This window comes from Bos grunniens, chromosome 5 (assembly GCF_055505025.1).
Source record: "Bos grunniens cultivar Pamir isolate PY7600 chromosome 5, Bosgru_T2T1.0, whole genome shotgun sequence".
Lineage (NCBI taxonomy): Eukaryota > Metazoa > Chordata > Mammalia > Artiodactyla > Bovidae > Bos > Bos grunniens.
In genome coordinates, this window is record NC_141169.1 from 102,600,471 (window position 1) to 102,616,681 (window position 16,211).

General features: G+C 40.8%; 1 protein-coding gene across 1 annotated transcript; it reads right to left on the reverse strand.

Annotated features, from left to right (window-relative positions):
• Positions 1-25: 25 nt before the first annotated feature.
• Positions 26-9,381, reverse strand: C3AR1 (complement C3a receptor 1). The gene is made up of 2 exons (XM_086402080.1): positions 9,311-9,381; positions 26-3,426 (listed from the first exon to the last, which is right to left on the reverse strand). The coding sequence occupies exon 2, from the start codon at positions 3,413-3,415 to the stop codon at positions 1,970-1,972; it is 1,446 nt and encodes a 481-aa protein (XP_086258206.1). The 5' UTR covers positions 3,416-3,426; positions 9,311-9,381; the 3' UTR covers positions 26-1,969.
• Between the last annotated feature and the right edge of the window lie 6,830 nt (positions 9,382-16,211).

Below are 16,211 nucleotides of genomic sequence, written 5' to 3' on the forward strand. Positions count from 1 at the left end.
TGAATCTCTGAGCCTTGCAAGGAACTGTGGAGAAAGAAAGCATTTATTCACATCAAATATATGAGCAGATTAAATTGGAAAGTAGCATGACAAATCACATCATCTTGGATATCATTATTGCACAAGTGAGAGCATTCCTAATGATTTGAAAATTTTCCACATAGCACTTTATACCTCATTTGTAGTCCAGACCCTCCCCTCCACCACTTAACAAGGAACAGTGCTTTGCAAGTCTAAAACATCTCATTTTCTATGTTTCAGGTTAAATCACTGGGCTCAGATGAGGTTAAGTTGTAGTACAAACAAACCTGAAAATGTAGAGGCTTAATATCCATACATAAAACTTCATATACAGAAAAAAACGAGAAGGTGATGGGGTTGGAGAATGCTTTTTTAAAAATGAAAGAAGCGTGGTTGGAATGGATCAGCAAAGTAGCAGAAAATGTGTGCTTGTGAACAAATTAAAGGATGATGGTTAATGAATATTGGGATGCTGCATAAACACAAAATATGAAGGAGTTTAGAAAAAATTCTTCCTCTTCCAAAACAAAAAGACATTTATCATGTACAAAAACTAGCATCATAAGGTCATGACTTAGAAATATGATGGGAAATTTCAGAAAGAATATCTCAGATTGTGGTTTCAAGGGTTATCTCTGGGAAGTGGGAGTAGGAGGAAGGAGAAGCTGGCCAGAGTGGGGCAGGAAACCTCTTAGATTTCATTATGAGCATTGGTTTCTCTTTAAAAAACTGTGTGCATGTATTACATTGGTAAAGATAAAGATTAATTAAACCCCAGATACATCTGATAATTTTAGTGTGAAAAATACACATCTACAGTCATGTTTTTAGGAGTTGGATGGGTAACAAGCCCAGAGGGTACTCAGCTATTTTGCAGTGAATTCAAGAATAGTTGCCTCATCTTCTACTCTTTGTCCTTTTGTTTTAAATAAGTTTCTTGGGAAGTAGTGAGAGCAAATGAGTCATTTGCGTGTTATGAAAGTATTGGTTATTAGAGGCAAAAAGCCTGGAAGAAGATTTCGAGGCAGGAGAGAAGTAAGGGAATTAAGGAGCTTAAGAAAAAGAATGAAAGACAGATGCTTCTATCAATAAGCAGTTAGAGCAAACAAACGGAGGAGCCATCTGCCCAAACTGTGACTTATATACCGTTTCATGAGAAAGTTCTTAGGTGCCCTAAGTAGTCTTTACACAATAGATGCTTATTCAGCTGAAATGAAGGCAACTCAGAATTCCTGTGTCCTGTATCCAGAAAATTCCAAGTAGCAGGCATCTGGCATTGTACTCTGCTCCCAACTTAGTCTCATAACTCCTTGTTTGTTTGTGTTTCACATGTTGCACCAACTGTATTCAGAAACAGTCCTTTTAGAGCTGTTCCTTGTTTTTATAGACTTTTTCTTTTTGCACCTTTTTTTTTTTTTCATTTAAAACCATCACCACTGCCATCACCCCAACAAAGCCATTGAATAAAAGATTATCTTTCACTCAGGGAGCACAGGAAGAAATGGTTTTAAATTGAATCAGGAAGGAAATTTAGAAAATATTTGACATTGGAAATATTATTATTTTCTTTTGAAACATCATTTTTAAGCAGACTGCATTCTCATTTATCTCACGTGCTTTTGTTTGGGATTGAAATAAACTATCTTTACAGTGATTCCCAAGTTTAGCATTCATCAGAAACAAGAGAGCTTGTGCAAACACTCTTGGGACCCCACTCCCAGAGATTCAGGTTCAGCCAGCCTGCAGGGGGAAGGGCTGGAGAGTTTGTACTTCTGACAACTTTCAAGGTGATGCTCATGCCCCTTGTCTGGGACCACGCTTTGAGAACCTCCAGATGGATTCTTTGACGGTCTCTGCAAGAACCCCGCTGCTCCCCATCTCGCCTGTCTTTTAAGAAACACGTTGCATTCGCCTAAGAACCTCTGCTTAGGTCAATGGCTCCATGTTTTCATACAACTGTACTGATACTGTTTCTTTCGAAAGAGGTTTTGTTTTGGGGGCAGCTGGTAGAGTGTGTCACGTCCTCACTGAAAGCTGCCTCCAGAATTCCCTGCATGGACTGTCTTGCTTTTCTCCTAAAGTCCTTTCCCAGGAGAGCATAGAGGAATGGATTGAAGCAACTATTGGCAGATGCTAGAGCAAGAGACACATGGTCCCAGGACAACAGAGATTCCCCAGAGGGAGTGTCTGGGTCAGTAAACAATAAGAGGACTCCAACAATGTGGTACGGAGCCCAGCAGACAAGGAAGACAACCACCACCACCATAACCACTCTCAAGAGTTTGCTCCGAGACTTGGTGAAGCGGCTCCGACGCATTTTTAAGATAATGAGGCTGTAACAGGCCACCATGATGATAAAGGGCAACAGGAAACCCACCACTAGCCTACTGATGGTTATGGCTACCTGGGGTGCTGGCACTTGATGATCATATGCAAACTGGCCGAAATAATCATCCTGGAAACCTTGTGATAGCTCAGATGTGTATAACGAATCACTGGAGGCATTAGAAAAAAACTCTAAATCAGCAGGGAGAAAAGAATTTGAGTTCTCCAGGGGGTGAGTTCTGTGATCTTCAATGGGAAAGTCACTGGAGAGTGTAGCTGAGACTTTATCAGCAGACTGAAACAAATCATAATGTGGTTGTTGAACAGATAATCTAGCTGAATTCATAGGGAGTGAGTCTCTAGAAGTTCTTTGAAATTCTTGGGAATGGAGGCCAGTGGTGGCTGCCCAAGGCCGATCCTTGGTTTGCGAAGAGAAGGAATCTAACCTGTCATCCATTTCTCCAGGCGGATAGTTGTCAAAAGACCCGTTTTCCAATAGATCATAGGTGAAGTCTGGATAATCTAATGAGCCATAGTGACCAAAATTGTAGCTACACATACTCTGGTTGTCTATAGTGAACGTTTCCCGATATACAAACACAGGTATGCACATTACCAAAGCCACCACCCAGATACAACCACAGATAGTGCAGGCTGTTCCCACGTTGCGATGATTCTGGCACCAGATTGGCCTGAGTACCAACAGACAGCGGTCCAGGCTAATGGTGGTCAGCAAGAAGACGCTGGCAAACATGTTGAGGATGATGATGGAGGGGATGAGCTTGCATAGGAACCAGCCGTAGGGCCAGTGTCCTTGGAGAACCAAGTGGACCAGGGAGAAGGGCAGGGAGAGGCAGCAGATGAAGTCAGCCAAGGTGAGATGGAGAAACCAAACTGTGTTCACTGTCTGTTGCATCTTTAGGCCAGCCACCCACAGAACCAGCCCATTGCCTGGCAACCCCAGTAGGAAAGTGATGCTGAGGATGACCATGGAGAGAATTATGTGGGGTTCATCCCAGGGCTGTGAGTGTAGGTCAGTTGAATTGGTCTCAGCAGAGAAAGACTCCATTGCTCCAACTTCTGTAAAAATATAAACAAAAATATTAAAACTAAAAAAAAAAAATGCATATTCATAGAATTCTAACTTAAAGATGGAGAGCCACAAAGACCCTAACACTGGTTTATTTTATATTCCTTAACTTCACACTGGATTACTCAAAAACATACTCTGAAAGACAATGTAAAATCTACTGTACTGACATAGAGAACAGACTGTGGTTGCTGAGGAAAAGGGGAGTATTGGGAGTTTGGGATTAGCAGATGCAAACCAGTATATATAGGATAGTTAAACAACAAGGTCCTACTGTATAGCACATGGAACTGTATCCAACATCCTGAGATAAACCATAATGGAAGAGAATATGAAAAATTCTGAATTTTTCAGAATATGTATGCAGAATATGTATAACTGAGTCACTTTGCTTTACAGCAGAAATTAACACAATATGGTAAATCAACTATGTGCTGTGCTAAGTCGCTTCAGTTGTGCCCGACTCTTTGCGACCCTATGGACTGTTAGCCCTCCAGGCTTCGTCCGTCCATGGGATTCTCCATCGAAGAATAGTGGAGTGGACTGTCATGCCCTCCAGATTGTCATGCCCTTCTCCCAGGAATCTTCCCTACCCAGGAATCAAACCCATATCCTTAAGTCTCCTGCATAGGCAGGTGGTTCTTTACCACTAGCACCACCTGGGAAGCCCTTGATTTCCTTACGACCTATCATTGCTTTCTTATTTGTTTTTTATGAATATACCTTGGGTAAAATAGCTTGATTATTATAGAAACAGAAATAATTCATGAAGAAAATTGGAAAACATAAACAAGCAAAAATAAGAAAATAAAAACATACCACTAGTCAGTGATTACTCTTAAATATCTTTTTTAAAAAATATTTTTATTTATTTGGCTATGTCAGGTCTTAGTTGCATGTGGGATCTTTAGTTGCAGCATGTGGGATTTAGTTCCCTGACCAGGAGTTGAACCCGGGCCTCCTGCATTGGGAGAGCAAAGTTGTATCCACTGGATACTACTGGTGGGCTGGTGGGCCCTGGTGCCTGGTGGGCTGCACTGGTGGGCTGCCTGGTGGGCTGCCTGGTGGGCCCTGGTGCCTGGTGGGCTGCTCCAGGGAATTCCCACACTTTTAGTACCTTAATTTACATTTTTCTGGATCTTTATTCACATTCATATGTGTGTACTATATGTATATATATTTTTTATTAAGAAAAATTTAATGAAATTAGATTACACTGTGCATACTGGTATTTAAATTGTTCTAATTGTGGTGAAATACAGTGGCTCAGTTGGTAAAGAATCCATCTGCAATGCAGGGGATGTGAATTTGATCACTGGGTGAGGAAGGTTCCCCTGGAGAAGGGAATGGCAACCCACTCCCGTATTCTTGCCTGGAAAATCCCATGGACAGAGGAGCCTGGAGGGCTACAGTTGGCTTGCAGTGAGTCAAACATGACTGAGCGACTAAACCACCACCACCACATGTAACAAAATTTACCATCTTAACCATTTTTAAGAGTACAGCTCAGTAGTGTTGGGTTTTTTACATTATTGTACAATTTCTAGAACTTTCTCATCTTGTAAAGCTGAAATTCTCTATCTTTTAAAAAACAGTTCCTCACTTCCCTTTCCCTGAAGTCCATGGCAATCACCAGCCTACTTTTGGTTTCTGTGCGTTTAACTACTCTTAGTTGTTCAGTCGCTCAGTCCTGTGCAACTCTTTGCAACCCCATGGACTACAGCACACCAGGCTTCCCTGTCCTTCACCATCTCCCAGAGCCTGCTCAAACTCATGTCCATTGAGTTGGTAATGCCATCCAACCTTCTCATTCCCTATCATCCCCTTCTCCTCTTGCCTTCAATTTTTCCCAGCATCAGAGTCTTTTCCAATGAATCAGATCTTTGCATCAGGTGGCCAAAGGATTGGAGTTTCAGCTTCAGCATCAGTCCTTCCAATGAATATTCAGGACTGATTTCATTTAGGATTGACTGGTTTGATCTCCTTGCAGTCCAAGTGATTCTCAAGAGTCTTCTCCAACACCACAGTTCAAAAGCATCAATTCTTCGGTGCTCAGCTTTCTTTATGGTCCAACTCTCACATCCATACAATGACTACTGGAAAAACCATAGCTTTGACTAGATGGACCTTTGTCAGCAAAGTAATGTCTCTGCTTTTTAACATTCTGTCTAGGTTGGTCATAGCAAGCGTCTTTTAATTTCATGGCTGCAGTCATTGTCCGAAGTGATTTTGAAACCCAAGAAAATAAAGTCTGTAACTGTTTCCATTATTTCCCCATCTATTTGCCAAGAAGTGATGGAGTCGGATGCCATAATCTTCATTTTTTTGAATGTTGAGTTTTAAGCCAGCTTTTTCACTTTCCTCTTTCACTTGCATTAAGAGGTGCTTTAGTTCCTCTTTGTTTTCTGCCATAAGGGTGATATCATCTTCATATCTGGGGTTATTGATATTTCTCCCAGCAATTCTGATTCCAGCTTGTGCTTCACCCAGCCCAGGTTTTCGCATAATGTACTCTGCATATAAGTTAAATAAGCAGGGTGACAATACACAGCCTTGATGTACTCCTTTTCCTATTTGGAACCAGTCTGTTGTTCCATGTCCAGTTCTAACTGCTGCTTCTTGACCTGCATACAGGATGCAGGTAATGTGTCTGGTAGTTCCATCTCTTGAATTTTCCACAGTTTCTTGTGATCCACACAGTCAAAGGCTTTGGCATAAAGCAGAAGTAGATGTTTTTCTGGAATTCTCTTGCTTTTTCTATGATCTAATGGATGTTGGCAATTTGATCTCTGCTTCCTCTGCCTTTTCTAAATCCAGCTTGAACATCTGGAAGTTCTCGGTTCACATACTGTTGAAGCCTAGCTTGAAGGATTTTGAACATAAATTTGCAAGCATGTGAAATGAGTGCAATTGTGCTGTAGCCTGAACATTCTTTGGCATTGCCCTTGTTTGAAATTGGAATGAAAACTGACCTTTTCCAGTCCTGTGGCCACTGCTGAGTTTTCCAAATTTACTGGCATATTGAGTGCAGCACTTTCACAGCATCATCTTTTAGGATTGATTACTCTAGATCCCTTGTATAGATGGAATCCTACAGCATTTGTCTTTTTGTGACTGGCTTATTTCACTTGGCAAAATGTCGTCAAGGTTCATCCATGTTGTAGTGTGTGTCAGAATTCTCTTCTTTTTTAAGACAATAATATTCCACTCTATGTGTGTACCACATTTTATTTATCCATTCATCTGTCAATGGACATTGGAGTTACTTCCACATTTTAGCTATTGCAGATGCTACTGCTATGAACGTGGGTGTAAATGCATATTGTTTTATATAAACTGCTTTCTTTGATCACTTTTATCACTTAGCAGTCCCCATATTTACAGTAAGACTTACCTTGATGAATATTCAGACTTCATCCTTTTTTTCCCGCTATCCCCAAAATATCCCTTATAGCTGATTTGTCAACAATTGTATCCAGTTAAGGATCACACTTTGCATCAGGATATTTCTTAAGCCTTTTAATTTAGCAGCTTCTCTTTTTCAAGGATACTGGTTTGTTTTGGGGTCTGTGTTCTCACCAGTTACTTCTTAACCCTTTGTAATTAGTCTTCTATCCCATTACTCTGCTAAAACTACCTCTAGAGAGTAAATACAAGCATCTTTTTCTCTATCTTTATCCTCCACAATATCTCTATTACTTTACATTGGCTTCTTATCACTCTCTTTCTCTCGGCCTCTGTGACATAACTCTTCCCTAATTTTCTTTTCTTTTTTTTGGCTGTGCTGGGTCTTCGCTGAATAATGTGGGCTCTGTGGTTGTGGCTCATGGGCTTAGCTGCCCTGTGGCACGTGGGATCTTAATTTTGCGACCAGGGATTAAACCCACCTACCCTGCATTGGAAGGCAGATTATTAATCACTGGACTGCCAGCGAAATTCCTGTAATTTTTGACATTCCTGTAAACATACCTTACTTTATAGCTTTCCTGAACAACTCACTATTCCAAGTCAATGCCATTTTCTTACCTTGGCGACTGCTGTTCACTTCTGTCTGGAATGCTGTTCTCTACCTTAACCTCCTCTTTCCTCCATTCTTAATCACTATCTGTTGAAATCCTAGTTATGCTGAAATCCTAGTCATTCTTCAAGATCAAGCTCAAGTATATTTTCCTTGAAACCTCTCTTATAATCCCAATCATAATTTACTTCTTCAGCCTCCTAAATTTTGTGTGTGTATGGTGGGGTTTGAACCACTTTTTGTATTCTCTGGGCAACGTGCCTTTTGTTCTGCATTACAATTATTTTCATGGCTGTCTTGTCTATTATTCTAGCCTTAAGTTTCATAATGGTAAAAAAATATCTTATTTCTAAATGCTTGCTCCACAGAATTTAGCACAATGCTTTGTAAGACGTAAGGATTAAAGATTACTTGAATGGATGGATGCTCATACTTGGGGTTTCTTTTCTTTTTCTATTAAATAAAAATTTTAATTCTTATTTGTTTAATTCGATAAGGATGCTATCTCTTCTAACTTCCTTTTTTTTGTTTTCCAGTTCCCAATTCTTGTTGGCTATAACAGCATTTTATGTTTCCTTTGGTAGAAACCCAGAATACCATATGACTTGTTCTGCTGAGTTGACTAAATGCTAGCATAGGGATTAGCAGAAGTTAAAATAACAAAACAAAATAACAAAAAAGAAGAAGTGCTTCCCATTCTCCATTCTGTAGCCTTGCTTATTCTAATATTCGAGGCCTGTCAGGTTCACTTCCTTTGCTTTTGTGCATGGCAGCTACCTTGACCACCTGTCCTACACACATATTCACGCATCGATTCATAAAATATAGAGAGATGGAGAGAGTTCAAGGGCTGAAAAGAAAGTTAGCAATTATTTCTTCTTATTTCTATTTTTATAGTTTTGGACACTGAAACTCAACAAATTAGGGGACTTTTACATAGTCACAACTAGGAGTGATCTCAAATCCTAGGTCCAATTACTATCAGGCCAAAACTCTTTTTACTACAAATAATCACATAACAGAAAAGCCTTTGGTATTGCTAATAGAGAAAGGCATCAAGAGCAGCACAGTAATAAAGAATAATAAGTAAATAATAAAGATTGAAAAGAGAAAAATTCTAATGCAAAGAAACTGAATCATCTGGCATACTATACTTTAAATATCATATTTTGCAATGAAAGTGTATCTGAATCAGAATCTTAAAAATCTTTCAGTTCAAGGTAACTTTTTATATTTCTCCAAGTGTTTGGTTGAAAGGTACCTCTCTTTCTATTTTTTTTAAGTTTTCAATACGAAATTGGTTTTGGTTGAAAAGTAACTCTCTCTATATACATATTTTAAATTTTCAATACTGAATTGACCAATCAGAATTAAAAAGATAAGTAAAATCCTGAAACTAAAATTCAGCTATAATAGGGAAAGAAAAGTAGATACCAGAATCAAATACTAATAACAGGATGACAGAATCAGTAGCAATAAAGAATGTGGAAAAAAATAAAAGAGAAAAAGAGCGAAATGAAATAGAAAAAATATATATATTAAGAAAAATACATAATCACTGATTTGGAAAATGGAATTATTGGGAAAAGCTGGAATCAAAGATCAGAAGGAGAAACAGCCAATTTAAGAGCAGGGAAAATGATGTAAAAATTCAATATTAGTTCCGGAATGAAATGTAAACAGCAAAGATAAATAGAACATGGAATAGTTAGAAAAAGAAAAAGGTGGACATGGGAATAAAGCAAAAGAAATAACAGTTGGGGAAAGAAGGGGGAATAGAAAATAATGACCTTCAAACCATTATCTAAAGAGAACAAGCTGGGCATAAATCATCAGGTGCATCTAGATTTCCTTACCAAAAACCCGAGATAATAGCTGAAGGCTTCTGCATAGGTCTGGAGGTCCCCACTTGTCCCGTCTGGTCCCCGCCCTTGACCACAGTCAAGTCCTGAAGTACAGTTAGGAACTTTGATGAGCGCCTCCTCTTTCCTCTCTCCGTTTCTGATGATAAACCAAACCCAACACTTTCCACTACCATCTGACTCCACAGGAAGAGTTTCAAAGTGAGTCATTTCTGAATGTCTCAGATAAGAAAAGTTAAAAAACAGAAGCGGAAGAGCATGGTTCTCAGAAGTTTTCAGCAGTACAGAGCATGGTTAGAGAAAGCACTTTTATACATGAGCTTCCCACTTGATAGGGTTTTGCTTTTTTGTTTTGTTTTAGAAAATGGTCCAGTGGTATATGAATGTGGGTGAGGAGTAACTAAGGGGAATGACCCTCAAAACCCCATGTAATAAATCTCAACCAACATCTCTTATACGCTTAGTATGTGTCAAGGAATGTATCATGCAAAAATCAGAGTTTTTTGTATCATGCAAAAAACTATATTCTTATTTCTACAGAGTCACAATCTGGTGTGAATATGCACCTATACAACAACAACAAAAAATGCTGTAATACAATCCAGACCATAATGATAGAAGTAGCAGCAGAAGTAAAATACTGAATAGTAGAAAATAACAGGGGTGTATTTAGCCAGGGGCAATCTAGGAACGTAGAATTAAGATCTGGGCAGGTCCTTCAAGAATTATGGGATTTCTCTCAAAAGAGGTGACAAACTATTTTACTTATTTATTTATTTGACTGCGCTGTGGCATGTGAGCTCTTAGTACCCCAACCAGGAATCGAACCTGTGACCCCTGTAGTGGAACCTCCAGGGAATTCCTAGTGACAAGCTGTTTAGAATGTTTAAATGGCACACAGTGGCATCTGGCCCCATCACTTCACGGCAAATAGATGGGGAAACAGTGGAAACAGTGGCTGACTTTATCTTTTTGGGCTCCAAAATCACTGCAGATGGTGACTACAGCCATGAAATTAAATGGTGCTTACTCCTTGGAAGGAAAGTTATGATCAACCTAGACAGCATATTAAAAAGCAGAGACATTATTTTGCCAACAAAGGTCCGTCTAGTCAAGGCTATGGTTTTTCCAGTAGTCATGTATGGATGTGCTGCTGCTGTTAAGTTGCTTCAGTCCTGTCCGACTCTGCAACCCTACAGATGGCAGCCCACCAGGCTCCCCCGCCCCTGGGATTCTCCAGGGAAGAACACTGGAGTGGGTTGCCATTTCCTCCTCCAATGCATGAAAGTGAAAAGTGAAAGTGAAGTCATTCAGTCGTGCCCGACTCTTAGCGACCCCATGGACTGCAGCCCACCAGGCTCCTCTGTCCATAAAGAAAGCTGAGCACTGAAGAGTTGATGCTTTTGAAATGTGGTGTTGGAGAAGACTCTTGAGAGTCCCTTGGACTGCAAGGAGATCCAACTAGTCCATCCTAAAGGAGATCAGTCCTGGGTGTTCATTGGAAGGATTGATGTTGAAGCTGAAACTCCAAAACTTTGGCCACCTGATGCGAAGAGCTGACTCATTTGAAAAGACCCTGAAGCTGGGAAAGATAGAGGGCAGGAGGATAAGTGGACGACAGAGAATGAGATGGTTGGATGGCATCACTGACTCAATGGACATGAGTTTGGGTAAACTCTGGGAGCTGGTGATGGACAGGGAGTCCTGGTATGCTGTAGTCCATGGGGTCACAAAGAGTCGGACACGACTGAGCAACTGAACTGAACTGAACTGAGTCACCTTGCTATGAAAATTTGAGGTAATTAGAATTATATTCTCCCTCCACATATCAACTTCAAATGTTTATGTGTATAAGTGACATTGTTGTGATTTATGAAATTGTCTTTCTTGATTGTTTTTCAGTCCCTAAATTGTGTCTGCTTCTGAGACGCCATGGACTGCAGCCTGCTAGGCTTCCCTGTCCTCTATCTCTCGGGGTTTGCTCAAATCAAGTCCATTGAGTCAGTGATGCCATCCAACCATCTCACCCTCTGTTGCCTCCTTCTCTTCCTGCCTTCCTGCCTTCAATCTTTCCCAGCATCAGGGTCTTTTCCAGTGAATCGGCTGTTTGCTTCAGGTGGCCAAAGTATTGGAGCTTCAGCTTCAGCATCAGTCCTTCCAGTGAATATTCATGGTTGATTTCTTTTAGGATTGATTGGTTTGATCTCCTTGCATTCTTGATTATTACTGTAAAAAATATAAATAAATAAATGCAGCATAGTCAGAGTCTGGTGGGTGGGTAAGAGATTCAAACATTGGAAAACAGGCAGCAGTCTAGTTAATTGAATTAAATTAGTAAATTAATTACTTGGATTAACTAATTCCTTGGATTAATTAGTTTCATCAGGAAGGAGTGCAGAAGACTGAAGAGGGACCTTGAGCAGTGATTTCTCCTCAAAGTAGACCTTGAATGCAATTCTCACTCACACTATCCTTTTACATATAAACATGTGAAATAAAGGTTTCACATGGGTAAACTCTGGGAGCTGGTGATGGACAGGGAGGCCTGGCGTGCTGCGGTTCATGGGATAGCAAAGAGTTGGACACGGCTGAGTGACTGAACTGAACTGAACTGATGCACAGTTTTGAAAGCTATGTCATTTCCCACTAAGGAGACTCTACCAGGTTATATGCCCACCAACAGTGGAGAGGGTAACTATTCCCCTTGCAAAAGGTAGGGCCTTTATCAATAAGTTCAGTACCATAACAAGTACTCCGCTCTTACTATAAACACTATGTAGTTTACACTGTGGGAGATTGAGAAAACAAACAGCTGTGTATATACAATTATAATAATACAGTAAGGGCTGTTAGCAGAGTAACCCTGGGAACAGGAATAGGGAATGACTAATTCTCACTGAAGCAAACAGGGAGATAATGCACTGAAGAGCTGAGCTTTAACAATGGGTAGAAATTTGACAGATACTAATAGTGCTACAAAAGAATTTATCCCTGGGTTGGGAATATCCCCTGGAGTAGAAAATGGCAACCCACTGCAGTATTCTTGCCTGGAAAATCCCCTGGAGTGTTACAGTCCATGAGATTGCAAAAAGAGCTGGACCCAACTGAGTGACTGAGTACATGCATACATATGTACATAATAGTGCTGTAAGAATTTATTTCTGTATCCCGGTAGACCAAGAGTTTGCTCCTATCTCCAGTGCCTGCTGCCATGCTTGGAATAACCTGTGTCTGGAGAACCAGTAAAGGAATAAATGAAAATGAATGTTTAGTTGAAAAGGATGCTGGCTTTCGAATATATAATCCAAAAATTAATTCAGGTCTTTAAAGTTATTTCTGGTGTGGATCCAGTTTTACTGATGCCTTTTTCTCAAAAGATTATACAGCAATTAAAACCAGGTGGAGGTACCTCCCTGGTGGTTCAGAGGCTAAGACTCCTCTCTCCCAATGCAGGGGACCTGGGTCAGGGAACTAGATCCCACATGCCACAGCTAAGGGTTTGCATATTGTAAGGAAGATTCAAGGTGCCACGTGTCACAACTAAGACTCAGAGCAGCCAAATAGATAAAAATTAAAAACAAAAGCCAGTTGGAGAACTTTCCAGCTGTATTACTTAGATTTGCAGATCAAGAAGGAAATTACTGAAAGCACCTTGTGAATAGGGCTTTTATTTCTGGAGGGTGTCTGTCCCTTCTCACAAAGTATTAGTTGTTTTATGGTGTAATATGGGCTTCCCTTTTGGCCCAGCTGGTTAAGAGTCTGTCTGTAATGCGGAAAACCTGGGTTTGACCTGGGTTGGGAAGATCCCCTGGAGAAGGGAAAGGCTACCGTCTTCAGTATTCTGGCCTGGAGAATTACGTGGACTGGATAGTCCATGGGGTTGCAAAGAGTCAGACATGACTGATCGACTTTCACTTTCATGGTGTACTATGGAAAAATTGGGGGCAATGTATGTGATTCTCCTCTGTTTTGTTCCTTTTTAGTATCTAATTATAAACTTCTAAGCAGAGATCAGGTATTTTGGAAAGACTGAAATTTTGAATATATGTTGCAACACAGTCATATTAAAACCTTTTACAAGTCACTGATTAATTCTACATTTTCAATAACAGAAATCTGTATTCACTTGGTCAAAATAAAAGTTTTAGAATTGTAGACTCTCTGTCTTGCTCTGTCTGAGAGAATTAAAAATGAATATATGACAAATTTACTGTCTTTAATGAAAAATGATTAGATTCATTATTAGACCATATACGTGCAGGCGTGCATGCTAAGTCGATTCAGTCGTGTCCGATTCTTTGTGACCCCATGGACTGTAGCCCATCAGGCTCTTCTGTCCATGGGATTCTCCAGGCAAGATTACTGGAGTGGGTTGCCTTGTCCTCCTCCAGGGGATCTTCCTGACCCAGGGATTGAACCCGAGTCTCATATTTCTCCTGCATTGGCAAGCAAGTTCTTTACCACTAGAGCCACCTGGGAAGCCCATTAGACCATATATAATTATACTCTAAATGAAAAATAACCAAATGCCAAATACTATGATAATGTAGACAGATGCTATGGCTAGTTAGCAAAGGATGAAACTGATGACGACTGGCTGAGTTTAGAATTAGCTGGAAATTTTTTCATGGAAGAAAACTCTTGAGGTGAAAAATGCTCTAGATTAGGAATCTGAATTCTAGTTTAATTTATTTTTCATTTTTTTCAAAATAAAAATAAAGCAAGCTTTATTTAGAAGATAGGGGCTTCTCTCGTAGCTCAGTCGGTAAAGAATCTGTCTGCGATGCAGGAGACTCGGGTTTGATTACTGGCTTGGGAAATCCTGATAAAGCTGGTGGTATCCATTTTGGTTAATAAAGTTCAGCTCAAGTGTTTTAACAGGTCTTTACTGCCATCACAGACTGACATGCCAAGGGCATTCTGAATGCCAGTTGCAGATTGAAGTTATTTCAAAATCCAAGATGGTATCAAAAGCTGTTGGAGTTTGGATTTTTCTTAAAGTTAGACTAACACACTTTTATGGTAAAGAGTCTGCCTGCAATGTGGGGAGACTGGGTTTGATTCTAAATCAGGAAGATCCCCTGGAGAAGGGCATGGCAATCTACTCTAGTATTCTTGCCTGGAGAATCCCATGGACAGAGGAGCCTGACAGACTACTGTCCATGGGGTGGCAAAGAGTCAGACACGACTGAGCGACTAGCACACTTTTATGTGAGTGACTAGATTACTTTGTTTTGAAAATGAAAATGCTACAGTGAACAAGTCTCCTCCACAGATCCCTGAGGCAATGGTGCAGTTGCCTCTGACAGCCAAAATCTCAACATTTCAACAGAGGGGAGCTAAGAGGAACTGGGAAAATGAAAAGCAAAATTAATAACTGTAATTGTCATTGATATAGGCAGCTGTTACTTGTGGCAAACCGAAGCCTAGTCTGATGTGTATTCCTATTTCCTCACATTTCACTAACACCTTACCAGATGGTAACAATATTCTTGAAGTAATGTACCAAGTCTAGAGTTGGAAGGCCCAGACTGTGAGTGGACAGAATGCATTTTTGCATCCAGTTGCCTTAGGTGGTACAGTTCACTAAGGACAAATACGCAGTGGGAAGACCCACTAGCCAAACGTAACTAGAAAAAAGGATAGTAAATGCATAATCAGCACAGTGAGTTCTAGTTTTAGCCTTAACTACTTGACCTTGGGCTGGATGCTTGACCTAGAATTTTTTTTCTTAGATATAAAATTAAAGGATTGGACTGAATGATCTCTAACATTTACATTTGACAACCCATAATTCTCCCATTTCAAGCAGGGGCAAAACACACATTAAGGTGGAGGGAAGGCAGTGGCACCCCACTCCAGTACTCTTGCCTGGAAAACCCTATGGACAGAGGAGCCTGGTAGCCTGCAGTCCATGGGGTTGCGAAGAGTCAGACACGACTGAGTGACTTCACTTTCACTTTTCACTTTCGTGCATTGGAGAAGGAAATGGCAACGCACTCCAGTGTTCTTGCCTGGAGAATCCCAGGGACCGGGGAGCCTGGTGGGCTGCCGTCTATGGGGTCACACAGAGTCGGACATGACTGAAGTGACTTAGCAGCAGCAAGACCAACATTGGACTTCCCTGGTGGCTCAGGCGGTAAAGCGTCTGTCTACAATGCGGGAGGCCAGGGTTCAATCCTTGGGTTGGGAAGATCCCCTGGAGAAGGAAATGGCAATCCACTCTAGTACTCTTGCCTGGAAAATCCCATGGACAGATGAGTACTCTTGCCTGGAAAATCCCATGGACAGAGGAGCCTGGTAGGCTACAGTCCATGGGGTCACAAAGAGTCGGACACGACTGAGCAACTTCACTTTCACTTTCAAGACCAACACGAGTGGTAGATACAAATCAAGCAGGTTGCCTTGAGCAAAAATCATATGTGGGAGTTATAGAAGCTACGTACAGAGCCCGAGTTTGAATCCTAGTTCTGCCACCTATTAATTGTGTGATCATTCAGGAGTTATTCTGGCTTTCCAGGTGGCCCCAGTGATAAAGAATCCATCTGTCGATGCAGGAGACAAAATAGACGTGGGTTCGATCCCTGGGTCGGAAAGATCCCCTGGAAGAGGGTATGGCAACCCACTCCAGTATTCTTGCCTGGGGATTTCCATGACAGAGGAGCCTGGCAGGCTACAGTCCACGGGGTTGCACAGAGTCAGACACGACTGAAGTGACTTAGCATGAACACACAGGAGTTATTTAGTCTCTGTGTTTTCACTTCCTTGCCTGCAAAACAGGGATTGTGTCAGATTTTTATTTATTGATATTCAAGCCCATTTCCATCCTTTCTTGTTATTTCTCTATGAGAAGCTTGGGTATTGCATTTCCTAGACCTTCACTTTGGTAGGGTCT

Excerpts from the sequence above, each read along its gene's own strand:
- C3AR1 (XM_086402080.1), bottom strand. The coding sequence starts at position 3,415 with ATGGAGTCTTTCTCTGCTGAGACCAATTCAACTGACCTACACTCACAG.